The 21,502-nt window shown below is 38.3% G+C and overlaps 1 protein-coding gene and 1 long non-coding RNA gene across 7 annotated transcripts in view; one reads left to right on the top strand and one right to left on the bottom strand.

Moving 5' to 3' along the window:
- The window catches only part of PCDH7 (protocadherin 7), a 385,684-nt gene that overhangs the window by 231,020 nt on the left and 133,162 nt on the right, over positions 1 to 21,502 (bottom strand). For 2 of the 6 annotated variants that reach the window (XM_032495414.1, XM_032495422.1), the window contains one exon: positions 13,177 to 13,308. The exons of the other annotated variants lie outside the window; for them this stretch is intronic. In XM_032495414.1, coding sequence (XP_032351305.1) covers positions 13,177 to 13,308 — 132 coding nt within the window. The remainder of the gene's footprint in view (positions 1 to 13,176; positions 13,309 to 21,502) is intronic. 6 annotated transcript variants of the gene reach the window in all.
- Positions 10,791 to 20,316, top strand: LOC116668299. The gene is made up of 3 exons (XR_004325421.1): positions 10,791 to 11,190; positions 18,126 to 18,128; positions 20,306 to 20,316. It is a non-coding gene; the product is annotated as an uncharacterized LOC116668299 (long non-coding RNA).

The following is a 21,502-nucleotide window of genomic DNA, read 5'->3' as shown; positions in this document are numbered from 1 at the left end:
GAACTAAAGTAAATCTGTAGCATTCTCAAACTTGTTTGACTATGGATGCTTTCAAACGTATACAAAATTCAACAAAATAATGTAAGCAGTGCCCAGGCACGCACTGGCAGGTGCACTGGCAGGATGACAACAGTCATCCCCAGAGCAAAGTGCCCTAACCACGCTTCTGTCCACTTTCCTCCCTCCCCAAACACTAGGAAGTAAATCCCAGACACTGCTTCATTTCGTCCATATTTTAGTACTTATATCTATAAAACATGGACTATCTTAACCGAGCCACATCATCATCACTCTTAAATGATTAATACGAATTCCTTAATACCATCAATCATCCAGTGACTATTCACATGTCCAGTTGGTTCATACATGTAATGATTTGTTCTATGTTTTTAAAGTAGAATCTAAATAGCTTCATACATGATAACATGGCAATGAACTGCTGTATCTCTTAATCTATAGGCATTCTATCTCACTGTTTTTGTCTTGCCACCTATTTGTTGAAGAGGAAAGGAGATATTTGTTTATTTATTGGCTGCTGCATTATCTCAGCTTGGATTTTGCTGATTGCATTCTTGTGGTCAAGTTGAACATGTCCTTCCATCCCATGGAGATAGTTATATAGAGACTTATCAGATCCTGTGTTTTATAAGATGACTTCGCAGAAAGTGCCTATTTTCAATGTTTGAGTTTTAAAATTATGGTGGAGCCATTATTTAAATCCATTTAGAAAAGAAAAGGCTCACTGTTGCTTCCATTATGAAAATCAGATAAATGCCCCTTGAATATAAACTTATAAATTTCATTGAATTCAAGCTAATTTACCTACATGGTCTGGCATACAATCTTTCAAACTGAATTTTATACCTTTGTAGTTTGTACCATATCAAAACTATTGAATATAAAATTAACACAATTATATTAGACCAAATTGTAATAACATTTGTTTAATATCTTATAGAAAAAAATAAGTTCTATAAAAAGAAAGGAATGGCTCCTTGTATGTATTCCATGAACTACTATGGCAAAACCTTATATATTTTAGATAACGAATGTGTGTCTACCTTTTGCTATAGCCCTAATTGCATTTGGTACTTGAAAATGTGGCTCATTGTATTAGAAACTGCACACTCATTTATTGAGTGCTTACTACATTTGAGTGTTCTGGACTCCTGGAGTAGAAAGGTAACTTGAGACATATTCAGTATAACAGAAGAGAGACACATACACATAGTTGGTTCCTGACACAATCTCACTATGGTGTAAGTATGCTTATAAAAACCTCAGCTTTAAAAATTCAAGTTGAAAAAAAAATGATTATTTCATGAAATCTGACATCCTTACTATTAATAGGGAATTATTATTCAGACACAGCTGCCTTAGCATACCACTGCTTTATTTGCTAAGATTAAGATTTTGACCCCTCTGGTGGCTCTCAAATCTCTCTCTCATACACACACACACACACACACACACACACACATTTCAAAAGAGGATAGGGCTTCTTTTGAAAGGGACTGAGGAAATGATGATAACACTTGCATATTGTTCATTATGTGGCATGTGCTATTTTGCACCTATTAACTCATTTAATTCACTTAGCACAATATATACTATCACACAAATTACCATATATGAGAAAACTCAATTTCAGCAACTTCCCTGACGTGTTACACTAATAAGCGGCAGAGCCAGGAATCACACTGAGGCAATGTGACCACGGGGTATGTGTTTTAAGCTCTCTGGTAAACTGCCTCTTCATCAAAACGTGTAGATGAGAAACAAAGGAGAAGTGTGTCATCCGGACTGTGTCAGACTGCTTGGGCTTGGGTTCTGGCTCATGACCTTGTACAATGAACTTCATGCCTCCTTCTGTCTGTAAAATGTGAACGTCGATAGTTCCTCCCTCATGTGAATTCTGTAAAGATTCACAAAAATGGGCAAGTGTTTGACAAGCAGTCAGGTGCTCAAAAATGTTAGCTGTTATTTTTATCAGTATGCACCCAAAACATAGGCCATGGTATTTAGATTTTTGTTTTGAAAAAAAGCAATCACCATATCTAACATATAATATTAAAATAAATAAAAAATGAGGTGGTCAAGGGAAAATATTTCTCCTCTTGCCTCCTGCAGAAATGAAAAGTTACAAGAGGAGACAGAAAGTGGAAAAAGGGACCAATCTGTCAAGAAAGATGAAAGAACATCTGCTCACAGTTATCACTTAGTATTCACTTTGACCCCACAAGAAAAGTGCTCTTATTCCCATATTACAGTCAGGAAAACCGAGTCTCACTGATTATTCAGAATCACACAGTCAGTGAATGGCGAACCCAGGAGGCTTTGAAACCATAACTCCCCAGCATCATAGATCTTATTTTTCCACTACACTGGTACTTTTCATTTTGTAGGTCATAAAAGAGTTTAAAGAGTCATGCAATAATTTTAGTAAATTGTGAGCAAGATTTTAAAAATATAGGAGAGAAGAGGAGAGGAAGTGTTAGTGTGCGTCCCATGAAGTGAGAGCAAACACTGGTGAAAATACTGCAGTTATATGTACATGTTTATATCCATGGGTCTACTGGGTTGCCATGGAAATTCTATCACTTAATGTCCAGAGTAGTCAAAAATTTTAGAAACACACAGTACCATGTCACATTCCTCACGCTGGTGTAATAACCAAACAAATATTTATTGATACCCAAACTATTAAGATCATGATCCAACAACTGCTTGGACCTACACGTATTCTGAAAGTACATTAAGGAAAAGAGAAAAAAAAATCAAAATATGTACAGACAGACACATGCACGGACATATATACACACACATACATGCATTCAGATAGAGTAGAACATAGCTTTCTGTTCTGTCTCTTGTTCCCAGAAAGCGCTAGGAGAATTCGGCTTGATGGTTATACCATCACTAACAAGCTGAGTGGGCTGATACATCAATTAAATTTTATGTTCCTTGGGTTTTCGCTCTATAAAAAAGAAGATAACAATTCCTTCTCTCTAATTACCTTCATGGGACTCAGAGCTATTTAGGCAGAAGTCAGCGTAGTGATTTAGAGAAAGAGTTGAGAGAAAGATGTGTGTGTGAGTGTGTGTGTGTGTGTGTGGTGTGCACTTGCTTCCTAGGAAGAAAGTTAGTATTGACTCACACAAAGAATGGCACAGTGTGAGATAAGGCAAAGGATGTGTCACAACGAAGGAGAAATCACAGCTTCTTGAGATCACAGGATATCCCTGTCACCTGGCTGGCTTTGTGGACAATTAGAGTCACGGGTGATAACATGCGAAGTATGAAGTGCTGGAGAAATGAGGAAGTCTCCCAAGATGAAGAAAGGCACTCGGTGTGCCAGCTAAGGAGCACTGTCTACTAACCTCCGGCGTGAGTTCAATCCCCAGAAATCGCAGCTATTACTAAGGCTGTGACTTCCATAAGCCAAAGTTCTACTTTGTTTTTATCTTCTTTCAGCTCTTCAAAGAGCAAGGCATGCAATGAAAGATTTATTTCCCCCCATGACCAAAGCTCAGTGATGGTAGATTCACCAAGTGTATATTTTATTTATTTTACCAACTGTTACAAAGGAAAAAAGGGCTTCTAGCTAACATCCTCTAAAGCAGTAGAGAATAAGCATTCTCGGCATTGCTGGCCTCAAATAGTGAGGTCCAGAATAAGACCTGGGTCCCTACTTAGTGGCCCGTTAAGGCTGCCTCTCTGCTTTTTGGCCAGTTGTATTACTAGTGTTAAAAACGTTTTGCATCTGTTACTTTATATATGACCCAACTTTATATTACATATGGAAAAAAAATCCATAACTTTAGATTTCAAAAAATGCACAGAAACCCAGTCTCATCAATGTAAGGACTATTTTGAAGAGTCAGTTTCAAACAACACTGCTAAAAAAAGCGAAGGTGAAACCCACATGTCACATGAACGAAGATTCCATTTTGGCCAGTTTTAAGTTAACATGAAAGCAGCAGATGGTGTGACTTATTGAAAGTACTTTTCAATTTTCCAGGCAAAGTAATTTCTTAAATGAAAGGGCTCCTTTACGCACATCAAAACCTCCTTCCAAAGCTTTTCAGAGACCTAACTGCAATCACCAAGCTAGAAATGGTGGTAGGGGACAATGAGGACTCAGCGAAATCGTCTTCTAAGTTGTGTGAAAGTTAACGAGTTGTTCAGTGATCTCTGGTTGTTGCGAATGTGTCTGCCTGTTTTTCTGCATGTGTGGACAGCTGTTCTTCTGACTTGCCACACACCCATCTTTCTTCTTCTGGTACATAGTTACCAAGAGAAATCACTCCTTTCCTACTTCCTGAACCTGTGGTGAGGCTACGCTGATCCTACCAACAACTCCAGGATGGGTAACAGGATCTGGCCAATCTTTTTTCCCATCCACCTTGCCACTGCAATTGGTCTAGTTTGAGAAAATGTCCTGTTTATCCATACTGACCTGCTCCAAGAAAATGATTTGGAGAAGTCATGTGATCTGAGTTTGTTGAATGAGAGCTAATCTGATGGTCTTGGCGTTGAGAAGGTATAAATCTGAGTTTATAGAGACAGACCAGCATGGAAGAGGGGCAGTGAGGCCAGCACAGAAGATAGCAAGGAGAACAAAAAAGCAACCGAATCTTGATGTCATTGTTTGAGTCCCCAGATCCAGCCATAACTGCAAAGACAATGCCTCGGGCCTTCCAGGTGAGTTTGCCAATCAATTCAATTTTGTACCCTCACTGTTTGTTTTACACTAATTCACTTCCTCCTCTTCTGATCATCATAACTCTACATTACTTTCTGTCCCTTGAAAACCATTTGCTTGTATCTTGACTAAAAGAGTGGTTGGCATATGAGGCTTCAGTTAACTTAAAGAAATAAGTAGGACAAAAAGAAAAATATAGAAATAAACTGCTTAGGAGATAGGAGAACTCCTGTTCCTGTGTTTGTTTTGTTTTGTTTGCTTCAAGTTGTATGACACAAAGCAGATGATACCTCAGTGGATAAAGAACTCTATTAGAAACTCACGGCAGAGGTGTTTCTATTGAGCAATGCTAATACTGATTTCTCTGTTTTTCTGTGAATCACAGCTATAACCTCGCTGTGTCCTATAACAGTTACACACATTCTACATATTGCTTTAAACCTGCATGAAGGTCTGGTTATTGAGACTATTTTAATTAAGCTATTTGTATGAAAAGTCTTTTGCAAATAAACTTTCTATAGAAAACTTAAAAGTGGAATTTGTTTTCTTTTTCATGGGTATTTGTGTTTTTCTGTGGATTATGGATGATGACAACTTACACCTTAGAGACCCTCCCAGGAAACAATACATGCCACCTTTTTTTCCATTGGCTATGTTACCGCAGTTAGTTAAAACTCTTAGCTTTCGTCAACTGTTCCTAGGTATTACATTTTGCCATGGAGTTAAGAATTCATCCTAAACCATATGCTTAAGGACATTCCATTAAGTATTCCACAAGTCAATCTAATATATTAAGAGTAGGGGTTCCAGTCATTAGTTTCTGAAATGAAAACTATTAATGGGCTTCAGAGAATCTGATAACCATGGAAGTCATAGGAGAAATATTTCAGAAACATATGTCTAGGTATATTTTTTCCCAGAGAAAGGATCCTAGCTTTTTTCAAATTCTCAAAAAAGTCTATAATCCCCAAAATGTCATTAAATAGGAGTAAGCAGAGAATTTTGATTTTTAAGGAAAACTCCAGGGAAAGGGGATGTTCTCAGAATTTCCATTTTCTATTTATCTTGTTGAAAAACAGCTTTAGTACAATGTCAGCTTCTGCAGGTGATAGGCTTACAAATATGCAAAGTTAACTATGATATAATCTACTCAATATTGCATTTTATCATAGCAATAATTGCTGTATTGTTCAGTGGTCAGGGTCTCTGGCAGGCACTATAATCCAAATAAGAATTAAATGCAAGAAGTACATCTCCATGATAGCACAATTATGCTTAGTACACATAGACCCGAACCTTAAAGGCAAATTTATAATCTCTCAAGATATTGTCACATAAGTGGTCAGAATTCAAAAGCTCGAGGATGAAATTTTTCAAAAATACAATAAAATAACATATAACCACAGTTCTAAAATTTTAAATTCTCTCATATAAAGACTTTCCTTTTAATGGACATTCACTTAGATAATCCTTAATAATCACTCTTGGCGTTTTTATGTCTAAAATCAGGGTCAGATCATTGTTTCAAGTCATTTATTGAAGGAATAAATAGGAAGAACCAAAACAACAGGAAAAGGAAGAAGAGAGGTGGGAGGGAACAAGAATAAAAAGGAGTCCTTTTATATTAACTGGAAATTTGCAGAGAAACTTCCATCTCCCTTCAAGTTCAGCTGCTATAATTCTGCACTATTTCCTAATTATCATATACATATACACAATATATATATGTTACTAAATATTGTTAAAAGATCTACTTTTGATATTTTTCCCCATCTAGCTATATTAGTTAAGAGACTGGTAGATAGGCAGCTGAAACAGAGAGACCAAAAACCAAAACAAAACAAGCAGAATAGCTTAAAATATAAGAAATCTATTCATTTTATATCAAGTTCTAGAGGTGAGTGATCCGGGCTGGCAGTATAGCTCTGCTTCAGGTGATCACTTGGATGCTCAGATTCCTTCCATCTTGTTCTGTCACACTGTCCGAAAGCTTAGTTTTGCCCAGGGCTACTGGCTGGCCATCAGTATCCATTCCAGCCTTCTCTTAACCATCACACGAACCCTATCTTCCCAAGCCACCTTGCAGGTAGGTAAGATCATTTGATTAATTTATGGGCAGCAGCATGCACACAAAAGTGATACATACAAATTAGATCATGCTTATGAAGGACCAGAGGCGACTTCCCTCGCCTTTTTACTTTCTTACAGACGTCATAGAGAGTCACCGCAACCCAGACAGGGTGGTGAGGCATGAAACCACAGGAGCCTATACCTAACACCGTGGAGCCCAGCCACTGTACCGGTACGATGGGTTTTAACGTGAGCAAGACATGAAACATGCTACTTTTGTTTAAGCCAGTGTAACATAAACAAACTTAGGTCACAACAGTTGATCCTATGTCCCAACCGCTGCATCAGTGGAACACTTGCTGCTCTTCCTCACCCTCTTCTTTTGATACAAACATACTTGTAAGTATCTCCCACCCACATTTTTTTCATACTGGGTTATTTGTCTTATCAGAAAAATGAATAAAATAAATGAAGGCACCATGGGAAATTTAGACTGACCCATTACAAAAAAATTAAAAAAAAAAAACAAATAATTGTCCCCAAAACTTTTACTTATCTTACCAACCAAATTTTAATATCCAAAAGAGAATCAGCAGTGACACCTTTCCATCTCTAGCGATTGATTCCAATGTAAATTGTCTAAGAACAGAGATTTTGGCCTAAAGCTGTATGTACTGAATTCTCCACCGAATACCATGTAGCAAGTGGCATGAAAATACGGAGAACAAAATCTTAGGAGAAACAGATGATGAAAAAGATAACAGGAGAGAGCTGAAAGCAGTATGTCAGGGATGTAAATTATGTGTGGGAGATAGAGGGTGGGGAGAGAGGAAGCTCTGATGAAGGCAGAGGGCCTAGGTTCCTCCAGGTCAAGACTTATTTTTTTTATTTATTTTATTTTATTTTATTTATTTTATTTTATTTTATTTTATTTATTTTATTTATTTTATTTTATTTTATTTTATTTTATTTTATTTTATTTTATTTTATTTTTTTATTTTATTATTTTAATTGCACACAAGCTTTGTTGCTTTAGGCATGTCTTTCTCCGACAGCTACAACTTCCTCTTTTTACCCCTCATCGCTGACTAATCAATACACAATGAGGTGCCAGAGTAATTTCCTTTTTATAAGACTCTCACCACTTCCTGACACTTTTCACATTTCTTCCCTAATTATTTTCTGATTTTGACACCAGATAGAGAGTTCTTGTTCCCGCTAACAGGCATGAGCTCTCCACACATTGGCCCAACTTCTTTGGCTCAGTCCTAACCTGTCAAGCTTTTTTGGGGGTCCTTTATTTCTGTCACCTTCTCAAAGAAACGACATGTCCCAGGCTCACTTTGTCCTTGCATCCTAAGTGGTCTTTTTTCTGTCTAATAGTCACTACTATTCTCACAAAATACTTCTTAAAATTTTCATAATACCTCTCAAAAGTCTCCCTAAGGAGGCTTTTCATGGAAAGGAAAAAGTAGAAAACAAGAAAGTGTTAACTTCTGTCAGGGCTGGTGCAGAATATATTACACAATATATGCCATAGGTAAATGACTCACGGCTTGTTTCTCAAGTAAATGCCTGCTCTGTGGGGTCTAAACTAAATTTTAATTTTAAACTAAAGTTCTTAACAAATGTGCCTCCAAATGTGCATGCAATATTATAATACCCATATACGGTGTTATAACAAAGTAGCCTTCTGAATGCATTAAGCATAGTGGGTGTATCTACACTATCATCCGCACAGTCTCTACTTTAAAACATTTTTGGATCTTAAATGCAAAAAAGTAATGATAAGAACAGTTGTTTTAACTTCTCACATCCTATGCACATTAAGCCCAAAATAAATATAAATTTAATATATTACAGGCTTGGCATATGTTTCCTGCAACTTCGCCTATAAATAATTTCCATTCTGATGCACTTTCCTATTTCTTAGGTGAAAAAAAGGTAAGAATATTAACATTAGAGGTTGATGTTAATGCATATTGCAATCTGTTACCTTCACTGGCTGATGAACTCGTGAGTGGCCCAGGATGAAGTGGAGGGAAGGGAACTGAAATTTCCAGGAACTGACATTCTTCGCAGACATCATGGCAACACGTGTCATCAGCACTCATGAATGTTACGGACGTACTTGGTTAGGAGCCCCATTTGTTCCTTGGAGAACAATACAACCTCAGAAACAACTTCCGTAACTGTTGAACAGCATACACCTGAAAACTCAGTGACACTAATTTCCCCTCCCTCACAGGACAGAAGAGAACACTCACAAGCCCTGTGGAAATTAACAGCCCACGTCTGGGTAGCCGCAGGACTACAAGGCTTCTTAATAAATCTCTGCCAAATAAATAGATGGTAACTATGTCTCGAAGATACATAGAAAATTGAATTAACTGATCCTCCCTTAACTAAAAACCTTAAGATAAGAACCAAAGCACGTATAGATTCAGGTGAACTTCAATCACTTCCCCATAAATTCAGAGGGAGTCTAAGTGAGGCCAGTGCTGAGAAACCTGCAGTCTATTTGTGTAGAATAGACTTACACATTAATCTAGGGAAGAGCGATAGAACACTCTGGAAAGTGTAAAAGAAATTAGAACTGTTACTCTGATCCTGCCACAAACAGAATGCAGAAGCTTAGGCTAGTCACTTAGACTCTCCAGTCTTTCTCTAAAGAATCTTATGAATGGAACTGTCTCCCCCAAATCTTAGGTTGAAGTCTTAGCTCCCATAGTCCAACTGAAACAACTATGAACTTTCTGAGCCATTAGATTATAGACAGCTTTCAAATACTATTAAAGTGATTCAAACTTTTATTCTTTAAAATTAAAAAAAAAGTCTCTAAATAAATAACAAAAACACAAGAGTGTATTTCTACAGATTTGAATTTATTGAAGCCAGTGTCAAGGTGACATTTATATGAACAGGGCAGCATATCGCATAACATACTCAACATATAGAAATAAAAATATCACTTTAAAGCTGAACCTCATGACCCCATGAATATATTGCAAAACAACCAATGTGACCCATATTTCATTTTTCTTTAAGGAAAGAGAGAAACTAGCTAATCCTCATAATTGCTTCTCTGCAAGTAGTTCTTATTATTTAGAGATACATATGTCTAAATTAAATTTACATTTGAAGTTACTAACAACAAAATTTAGGTGTTTAATTTGTAATTAGCTATTTTACTACTCTAATTCTAATTCTATATTACTACTCTATTTCTTCTAAAAAGTCTTCATCCTTATTTGTTTCCAATAGAACAAGGCAAGTTTCTGAAAATCATTAATTTAAACTAACCAAGGAAAATATATCTATATCTAAAAAAATTTCTCAACTACACATTAGCAAAATGTTATCAAATTTCATGTATTTATTTTAATTGGAAGGATTTTAAAATAGCATTCGAACCCTCAGGTGTAATGGATACGTGTTTTATACCAAAGTTGGCTCTAAAGCAAAATTCCATTTATTGAATTCCATTTTCCTTTAAATGCCAATTGCAGCATGCATGAGAAACTTCAGGCATAGTCTGTCTGGAGGACAGAGTGGTTGCCTTAACAGTCTGATGCTTTTAGCCTCCCTTGTTGAGCAGAAATTGTGTAGAGAATAGAAGAGAAACCATTCCTTCACCCTAATATAACTGATAAATTAGAAAAAGAAATTACTTAGGCTTGAATAATCATCATGTATTCATACAGTTCACTCCTTGACTTAAATTCAGCAAAAATAAAATTCAATAATACATCCCATTGCTGAGTAACAAGAGATGCCAATTGTAACCATGAAGCCCAATATGAGTGGACAACGTTTACTGAGTGCTTATTAAGTGCCAGGCACTGGTCTAATTACTTTACATGTATTAACTCACTGAATCTTCATGAGCAGGCTAAAATGTGGACATTATCATTGCATCTATTTTAATGATGAGAAAAATGAAGCCTGGTGATACGAAGGAGTTTATCCAAGATCAAACACTCTGAAGGGGCAGTCTGGCTTCAGAGTTCTTGCTTATACCCAGTCTGTTATGCTGTCTCTGCAAAAAGACCTGCAGAGACAGCTACATCTGCCATCCACCGTGTGGATGATTTACGTGAAATGTAAATTCTGTTGATGAGGGACTAGCACTTAAGCAAGGTGAAGCTGTTCAAGGTCACTGCTACTCAGTGATGGCTGGAATTTGAATGTATGTGTGTCTGAATCCAGAGATGGGCTTCATTTCGTAACGTTCACATCCAGATGATGACGGACTACAGCCTAGCACAGCGGTCTGAAAACTACTGCCCACCGGCAAAATCCAGCCCGCCACCAGTTTTTGTAAATAAAGTTGTGTTGGAACTTACAGGCCCCTGCTCATTCATTCACTACTGACCATGACTGCTTTTCTGCTATAGTGACAGAGTGGAGTCACCGTGACTGAGACTAAATGGCCCACAAAGCAGAAGGGAATATCTGGGCCTTTACAAAAAGTCTTTGCTGACCCCTGGTCTAGGATGCCTCTATCTGAGATCGTGGCCGGGTTCAAAGAACCGTGTTACGATCATAGTTGCCATCCTTTGTATTTAATTTATAAATAGGCAAAAATTGCTAAAGATATTTTTTTAAAAACCAAAGGAGCTCAAAATTCTGTTATAGGTTGAATTGCTTCCCCCAAGAAGATAGTTTGAAGTTCTAATCCCTGATGCCCAAGAATGTGACATTGTTTGGAAGACAGAGTCTGTGCAGAGGGATCAGGGTAAGATGAGGTTGTTAGTGTGCACCCTGATCCAATTTGACTGCTGTCCTCATAAGAAGAGGGAAACGCCAGGCGAGACTGAGACACAGAAAGAGGATGTCATGTGATGATGGATGGATTGACTGGACAAATGTAGCCAAAGGATGACAAGGATCGGGGCCCCCACCAGAAACTGAAAAGAACCAAGGCAAGATTCTACGCAGAGTCGCAGAGGGATCAGGGCCCTGCTGACACCGGATTCCAGACTTACAGCCTCCAGAACTGTGAGGAAATAAGTTTCTGTGGCTTTGAGCAGTCACTCTGCGGAACTTCATTACGGCTGTCCTAGACATTACCACGCTCTTTAGGGTAAGCAGAGACATAGGACAGCACTAAAGTACTTATTTTGAATAGTGTATCACAGGTAACCAGCTGACCACCAACAATCTGTTTTTTTTTTTTTTTTTTCAGTAGAGTTATAATTGGGAGGTATCCATTCAGCCAGGGACAACATTTCCCAACCCCACTGGCTTTAGTCAGGGCCAGGAGACTCCCACTCACCAACTGAATACCAGTAGAAACATAATGTCCCAAGTGACTAAGGAAGCTGTCTGCATTTTTTGGGCTGGATGCAGAGGGTCTAGTAAATGGCTTAAAAGCCCTAGGGATGGTGGAGCCACAAGATGAAAGGCACTCAGGCCCTGGGAGTCTGCATGGAATAAAACTCTACCTACTGCCAACTGACCTTCATGTTAGTGAGAAGGAATATTCCATTAGGTTAAGCCCTGGAAATGTTTTTATGTTAAATCAGTTAACATGACATCAACTATATTAAATATTAAACACAAAATCTAGTTACTCTCCAGAACTTGAAATCCTCATGGGTGTTACATTATGATTTCCCTGTAAATATTTTTAAAACCAAATGGAGAAGGACCTCATCAATGTACAGTTTACAGGCGTATCAACCAAAGGTCAAGCAACATTTGCCATCAGCACAAAGTCTACAGAGGAGCCAAATAAAATATGGGGCAAGAGAACATCCAAACTGCTGCTACATGGTGAACCAAAAAGGTGTAAACTCAGAATTTTGGTCATAGAAGATGTTTACATGTACCAAGAAGTAAAAAATCTAGTGGTAAGACTTAGTCAGGGACATTTTAGATTAAAATTTTAAAAAAAGCAGCCCTAAGATCAACGTGATGCATGGACAGGATTGTGCTCAAAGCAAAGTGTGAGACAAAAGGTGAGGACCCATGAGTCACACACAACACTCCCTCCTGCAAACAATGGCTTCCGAGTGATGCCAAAATGAGATCTTTCCGTGGGTGCAACAGGGAAATCAACTGGTGCTATTTTTGCACTTCCTAGATGGGATAGCACACTTAGAGAACAGTGTCTGTCAAAGAAGAGTCTTGAAACCTGCAACTCCATAGAGGTTATCTACGACTAGGAAGAACAGTTACCCGCCCCAAGTAAAGGAGGATGAGCTATTAGATGTAAAATTTTCCAAATGAGACTTATGTTTTTCCTTTCTTTTTTTTTTTAATTAAGTCAATTTGATTATTTTCTGAATTTGCATAGGCAAAACTGCAATTTATTAATTGATTTTTGTCAGTGTTTCCCTTGCCTCTGAATGCAAACTTCTTTTTTACAGTAAGGCCTAATGAGACTGGAGGTTTACCTTCTTGGGGCGGCATGCTGCTCCACCATCAGTGGCAAGGCTACCATCTTGGAACTGGTGCTCTCCCTTGTAATATTTCTGTGCAATCTGACAGAAGGAATCCAAAATTATCACTTTGTTCTCTATCACTAGCTGAGGGGAAAAAAAAAAAAGGTTGGTAACATCCTTGGCTTCCTTTAGATTTTGTATATTTTTAATTCACTCTTTTCCATTTTGCTAATTCTTTTCCATACGGGTGAACTATTTTTGCGGATAAAGCCTCAAAAAGTAAAGTAAAAAAGTCTTTGAGTGGAACTCACACTGTACAGCAGAAAGCCAGAGTTACAGACAGAAACATCTGTCAACATATGGTGCTACAGATGCATTGTAACACTTTTGGGTTTGACAGCTTTGCATTGGATGTGCTCTTGAGTAAAAGAACAAATTGCTTTTGTTTTCTTGGATTCTAAAACAACAGGTCTATGCTAGGGATCAAGAATTTCCAACTCTAGATCCTGGCTTTCATCAGTCACACTTACATAAACACAGATTTTCCTTTTTTCCATCAGGGGTTTATCATTTAGTTATATGGTTTAAATGCACACAAGGAGCAAAAGAATAGGGGAAAAAAAATAAGCACTTGGAATTGCTGTTACACAAAAATTAGTCTTTAAAGAAGCATCATAAAATGGAAGGCATTGAAGTTTCCTTGTCAAGTAGCTAGATCAGAAAATATACAATGCTTGTTCCCAAGTGTTCAGGAAAAGGCAGAGACAATTCAGCAAGGAATTTCAGTCAACAGTGCAATGTTTAAAATTGGAGTTTTGCAAGCGGCACCATTTTGTATGATCCTAACATGCAAATGAACCTAAATCACCATTTCTTCATCTCTAAAATAGCATTATAATAGGGATTAAACGAGGTGATGTATGTAAAACACTTAGCACCATGCCTGGCATACAGGAATTTCGCCAGAAATGGTATCTTTAAAAAGTGAATATTCATGACAGTTGGTATCATTAACTGAAGTCCTAGTTAGTAGTGCATGAATTTTTATTTCTGTCAGAATACATTTCTGACAGCACTACTGAAAAGTAGTGAAAATGATGGATTTTACAAGATGTGTAATGATGGATAATAACGATTAATAATAACTAATATGGCTTCAAATTTGAGCCTCTTTTAGGGAGAGGTTTTGTGACATCCTCATATGCCAACATGATTGACAGACCTAAATTTCAACATATATTAAAAATATCATGCAATTTTTAAGTGCATCCTAATCTGGAACTATATGTTAGTTTCTCGAAATGAGCATTTCATCTCTGATAAAATCCAAACAGCTCTTTTGAATCGCCCAACAATCAGAATGAAAAATGAATGCCATTTTCCCCTCAGGTGATCCAGACATGTGACAGGGAAAAGCAGGCAGACTCCACATCATCCCGTGCAGTCTGTCTTTACTTCTTACGAGGAAAGTGGCAATGCCTTTTTTTTTTTTTTTTTTTAAATCTAAGATGTCCCTGACTAAGTCTTCTGTGGATTCCTGCCAAGTGAAAAGCATTGTGCTGGGCTCTCAGATGGATACACGGATGTATAAAAGCTTGCCTTTCCTTCCCCCAAGAAGCTTCCAACTTAGGTGCTGAGACACAGGAGGAAAACATGAATATATGAATGTAAAAGTTATTGCAGAGGTCACGGACCATCTCAAAAGAGGCGATTTTCATTGCTTTTTGTTCAATAATTATTTGATTATAAGGTGCCCTGGAGTGTATGACAAATGCCCTAGATGATCACAAAGCCTATCACTAACCACACATATTTTCTCCCTGCTTGGAGTATATCCTTGAAAAATCAAACAATTTCCTGGAAGGGAGCTTTTGGGAAATATTAAACTAGCCCCTTACCTCCAGCCCCACTTTTCTCTACCTTAACACACAAGAGGCTAACTCTACATGGAATGACTGAATCAAATGAGAACAGCAAGGTCAAACCAGCAAGAATTCTCAAGCTGTGGTTTGTGTTTCTGGAAAGCCACAGCGAGCTCTGATCTATGCACGCGGACAGGAAGCCTGGGCTGACATATAACTTGATCTCATCACCCTAGGGAAACAGAATCTCTAGATAAGCAGCAAGGGAGGGTGCTGGAAAGACATTTGCCGTTCCTACCCCACGGATCTTAGTTTTAACTCACACTTAAGGGTGGGGTTGTATTTCTTGTCCCCCCTTCTGTCTAGCTCTGTGTTCTGGAAAAGCAACAATAACAACAAACACTAACGCAGGTTTGCTGCCCGATCACGTGAGAGTCACATGCAGACTTCTTTATTAGCTGATGGAGGCCTTCGTCTGTTCTTTTCAAGCCCTATTTCTCTGTAAACTATTATCTTATTCCAATTTACCATGTAAGGTCCTCAGAGAAGGAGTAAAAATCCATCAAAAAGAACAATACTGTTTTTTTCTTCTTTTTTTTGCCCAAGATACTATTCGTGGAAGCCGTTTCCCTTTTATGGCCATGGCTGGAAAGCAAATGATTACTCAGCAAAGCTGTCTAAGCACAATATTCATTCACTTCATCTCACAGAAATGCAACCTGAAAAACTGAACAGAAAAGTCAGAAACTGGTGTAAATTTGGTCTAACGTTATAGCCACTAGCCTAAAAATGCCTCTGTTATAAATGTCTGCATCAGATAAGGGAGACAGAGGGTGCAAGAGAAAGTTATGTGGACTTTGGGGTCAACCAGATCTCAGTTTTTTCTCAGTTTCAGTTTTAGCTACACAAAACGACTAAGCACCTATTACCTTAAAGTCACAACGATGATAATAATAATGCTAATAGTTTCTTGGAGAAGCTTAGGGAATTTAATGAAATCCTATGGATTCTTGGGTAATAAAGTAAACCTGTTGGTAGTAAGTGAAAGTAAACTTTTCAAACCACCGTCATAACTAACACACGAATAAAATTAAACTTCCTAATATAGTACTTTACCATGGAAATACCGGCTTCATTCATCTTACCAAGTAAAGCAATGAGGGTAAAGGAGGAACAGGAAGGAGTCATAGGATACTGAGCAGAAATAGCTCAAGATTATCAGCTAATAACAGAGCTTTAAAAAGCAAGAGGGGGGTGAGATCATGTTCACTTAACAAATGGGAATTTAATATATACAGCTTCAGGGAAAGAAACAGAGGGAGACCAGGCTGTGTACAAAATGTTGTCCAATTTTCCACTCCGTGAATCTATGCCCCCAAATGTGAGATGATAGAGATTGATCTGCTCTTCCCCAGTCATCTGAGTTCCAAACTTTCTCCCAGCATGTGAGGGTCTCTCCTGCCAAGTGTGATTCAAGGGTCAAATAACACATAGTCTTCCTACAACATATTCTACAAGTATGCCAACTACTTTGGCTGGGACCTAACTTAAGAGTCAATGTCTTGTCACCAGAGAAAATAATGGCTATGTTGGAAAGAGAGAGGTGTGTACACTTTCATCAGGTTATTTTAATGAGGTTTTTCTAAGGTAATTTTCCTCAAAATATGATGCTGTTGTGAATCATTAAGAATATAAATTATCATTTACTTTTAATTATTATCTCCTGGCCTAAATGTCACAGCTATAAGAACACTACAAGATTACAAGTTGATGTTTAATATGGATAAAGCAACCATTGCTCAGGTGCTCAAATCCCCTTTGGTAGAACCATCTACCAAACAATGGTCCAGCCTCTGTTTAAGATCCTGAAGAGACAGACACTCACTACCTGCCAGGATTTCCATTTTGTTTCTGGATGTGCCCCATCTGAATACTCTAATACTGATCAGAGGCTACTTTTCCTGTAGCTTTTCATTACTGTCCTGAATACTACAACTTAACTCCTCTTGAACATGACAAATCTTCAAAAACTGAAATTTTTAAAATGCAGCCTTGTAAACATTCTAAGTCTTATATTCTTCAAGTCAAACATTATTAATATCTTCATCCTTTCTTTGCATGAACCTTTCGCCATCCTGACTTCCTACCTCTTAAAAATAAGTCTTTTTTTAGGTATTTTGTCACTTGTTACCTGAGATGTCTAAAAATAAGCACAAGTGCTGGTTTGAAATTTAAGGAGCTTTCCAGGTAAAATCTGAAACTGCCCCTGTACACAGAGGGCAAGGGGAGACCAAAGAAAGAGGTAAATCACTCCAGATTAGAAGGTGACAGGTTTGATAAGCAAGGGAGCTCACAGACCAGGCTTATCTTAGGTGGCTGCAAGGTGAGTTGATCTCAGCACCCACTTGCCAGAATCTTAAAAGTTCATACAGAGACCTTCACTGGGTTCAGTCACAAACACTGTCCAGATGGTCTCAACAATCCATTGCTCTCTCAAGGCTGCATCCTTGAAGATGGCTCCCGCTGTGGGAACAGCGGGTAGAAGGTACATTTCAAGGGTGGAGGAGGGGGAGGAGTCTCTGGTTGTCTGGGTCCTGCTTGCAACTCAACCAGAAGTCTCATCCTCTCGATGCCTTCCTCCAACAACAATGCAACTGGTAGAGTCTGACCAGTATGGGGCCATCCCTCAGCAACTGCTTCTCAAATGCTATAATCTTAATCAAGCACTCAAAAATCACACGGGCTCATTTCATTGTGAGAGAAACACTCAGTGCTGACTGATTAAACTTACAGTCACATGCAGTTCCTGAAGATGTTTTCATCCTTGTTGCTTTCAAAGTTCATCCCCCTTATTCTTTATTTGAACGTTACCTTTTTAAAAAAAGTTTCCATTATCCATAGTAAATAGCATCTTCTAAGACCCCACCCTCAATCCAGCCTGTGAGAACCTTTTACGCTTGTTCACTCTGAGATGTTTACACCCTGCACCAAGCCACAGTATCCTGGCAACCAGGAATGTGGAACCGCAACAGGAGTTTCCTCAGCTGAACTTTGTAAATACAAACTTGTTCATTCACCGTGTAAGACAGCTGTTTGAAGAGAGTACAAAAGCATCTAATTTTTATGGACTGACTTTACTGTGCAATAAATAGTCTGTCATCCATTTAAGGTTAACCTAGAATCTATAGCCTACAGATTCAGGAATAAAAAAAAATTAAGCCTCACTGTTTTCCTTAGTAAACCAAGCTGGTTCCCTTGATATTAACATGACATGTACCTATGAATGTGGGTGTGTGTTTTCCAATAATTTATCTTTCTAATATGAAAGTTAAAGGGACTTTCTCATAGTAATTGTTTATTAACTTTGAGTCTGCAACTTATTCCTTTTCAAGTAAGGAAGAGAATTAACACTGCACTTCCAGGTTTACTTCCATGTCTGTCTTTCACTGTGAGCTTGGATGTCCTGAGAGGCGAGGGGACGTGCTCTATCGACGTTTGCTTCAAGGGTAATTAATATGCTCCTGCTATAATTAATACATTCCACTGAATGAATAAATATATAAGTGAATGGATGAAAAGGTCATACAATTCAAAATCAATAAGGAAACAAAGAGATGGTCTTGGAATAATTAAGCAACTTCCTCTCTGGTTGCAGAAATCCTCTGCCAGTCTTTTGTGCACTGTGTTCAGCCGATTACAGATTAAAGTAATTACAGTGAATTCTTGATTACTAGCATGCGGTCTAGCTATTTTCTGGATTACCTATCACAACTAATTCCAAACTTATCTGCTGCCACCCAGCATATGTCTGAGTTACAGTCAGCGTCGGTAATAGCAGCTGCATGCTTCAGGAAAGCACATTTATGTTGATATTTCTGTACAGAATACATAATTATGCGATTCATTCTGGTGGAGGTTGGAGAGAACCAACAAGCATTCCAAAATAAAAGACAGGGATTGCTTTTTAATTCCCAGAGAAGACGAGATGATTTGGATAAAGGGTTCCAACAATTTATCTGTATCCCTCCATAAGAGCTTTGTGTAGCATAATCAGCATGCAGCCTATTCCCCACCCTGAGACTTGCTACCTGTCTCTATTACCCCTGATAACTGAAAATAATTGTGCTTTAGTAATTCATTCTTTCATCTAACAAATATTTATGAAGTGCTACAGTGTACTAGGCAATGTGCTCAGTGATGGAGATCAAGCTTTCGGTAAGAACAAGTATGGTTCTTTCCCTTAAGGAGCTTAACATTTACTATTGATTTAGACTTGGTGGTAGGCAAGAATGGTCCCCCAAAGATGTCCACAGCCTAATCCCTGATACCCATGATTATGTCATGTTACATGTCAAGAAAGAACTGAAGTTGCAGATGGAAGTATGGTTTCTAATCAGCTGACTTTAATTCAGGCAGATGATCCTAGATTATCTGGGGGAGTCCAATGTAATCAGATGGGTCATTAAGTGGGGAAGACGGTGGCAGAAGTATCAGAACCAGAGAGATATTAGGAGAAAGAACTGATTTGCCACATCTGGCTCTGAAGATGAAAGAGGAGCACAACAAGAAATGCAGGCAGCCTCTAGAAGCAGGAAAGGCAAAAAATGGATTCTTCCTAGAGCCTCCAGAAAGAAATGCAGACCTACTTAACACCTTGATTTCAGCCATGTGAGACACACTTAGGACTTCTGACCTACAGAGCTGTAAAATATAAGTCTGTGTTGCATTGAGCCACTATGTTTGTAGTGATTTTTTTTTACAGCAGCAATAGGAGACTAATACAGACCTTCAATAAAGAATCAATCAGATTAGATTTTAATTGCAATTGTAGAATGCAAAGCTCAAGAAAATGTTATGTATATGTACTTCAGAAAACTTACCTAAACTGGGGTGTTAGGAAAAGGATTACCTGAAACTTAAGCGGAGATTTCAGAGAAGGAAGAGATTTCAAACTAAATGAAATAAATGTGGAAGAGATTTGCAGGAACAGAGAATAATGGGTATGATGGATCTAAGGAGAGAAGAAAGCTGGTATTGCTCAAAACCTGAACAGCCGCTGTGGATGCTGCAAAGTGATTTTGTGAAGAAGGGGGCTTAGGCAATGCCAGGGAAGTGGCTGAAGATCAGACTATGCACGGTTTTATAAATGGCCATAATACAGATTTCCAGCTTTATCCTATGGGCACTGGAACCCTTCTGAAGACTTTATACAACAGAGAGATAGAACCAGATCTGTGTTTTCAGATCATCCAGGTTCATTTCTGGGTTATGAATTGAAGTGGGAAGAGCAGGTACATATAGGAAGGTCGTGCTGGACACTCAGCAGTGCAGATGGGTGGTAGTGGAGGCTGGTACTGCAGTGGATGCAGGAAAAATGTAGACAAAGGGACAGATTCAGGATTCTTTGGGGAAGTGGATTCTGTAAGACTTGGTGATTATTTGGAGATGGGATGGGAAAAGAAGAGCTGGCAGGAATGGCTCCCAGTCACTGTGTAAAGAATGGTTCCATATCCTGGGATTGAAAAATCTGCTGGCAAAGCAGCCTAAGAAAACAGACTAGGCATTCCTTTGTGAATCTGCTCAGTTTGAGATGCCTCGGAGAAAGCCATGCAGAGATGGTGAGGATGAAACTGGAACACTAGCCTTTTTTGTCTCCAGCAAGATGGCAGATACTTGGCATGGCTGCTGCCACTCCTTAATAAATCTGCTGTTGGCCTCAGAAATCTCCTCAAAATAGTGTTCCCTGTAACAATCACAAGTGCAGGAAGTTGGCATCGGAAAAGAAGCTTATTTTCGATCTGTGTTCTAGTCTATAAGCAGCATCAAACATTAAATTGTTAGTGAAATGGCTATGAAAAAGGAAAAATGCTAGTACTCACATTACAGGAAAATTTTAAATGCTTTTTTCTAGTTCTCTCCTCTTTCTGTGCTTCCACCCACTTCCTATGTGAATTTGATTTTAGTGGTTTCCATCAGAGGCTCCATCACAATGGGGAATTAATTTGTTTGAATAGATATATGTCAACATCACTTATTAGGAAAAAAACTCTCAGTATATAACCCTGGTGTGCTTTACCATCCCCACTGCCCCCCTACACACACCACAATTTCTAAAAGAGAAAACTCACTTCTGTTTCCCTTTTAGAATTTCTTCCTCTGGTGTCAGTAAGTTAGTTGTTTGTGTTCGTGTTCCTTAAATCTAAAGATGTTTTGCACTGACAGTTGCTCAAAGCAGTAAAGGATGCCTATTTATATGTTCCTATATGAAAAAGGCATATTTCCTACTACAATTAAGGTTTTTTTCTGGCCACTAAAGATTGTAGTCATCTATAGGATACACTAAAAAATTTAATAATTCCCTTATGTCATTCCCATCTCTTTTTACTTAACACATCATTCCTTGTTGGAAAGAGCCTGTGATTCTACGTCCAAATCCCACAATCTCTCATTGTGGCCCCAGCCCCACTGCTAAGTAG

Source organism: Camelus ferus, chromosome 2, assembly GCF_009834535.1.
Source record: "Camelus ferus isolate YT-003-E chromosome 2, BCGSAC_Cfer_1.0, whole genome shotgun sequence".
NCBI lineage: Eukaryota > Metazoa > Chordata > Mammalia > Artiodactyla > Camelidae > Camelus > Camelus ferus.
The sequence above is the reverse complement of the archived record's forward strand: the minus strand, read 5'-3'. Positions and strand labels throughout refer to the sequence as shown.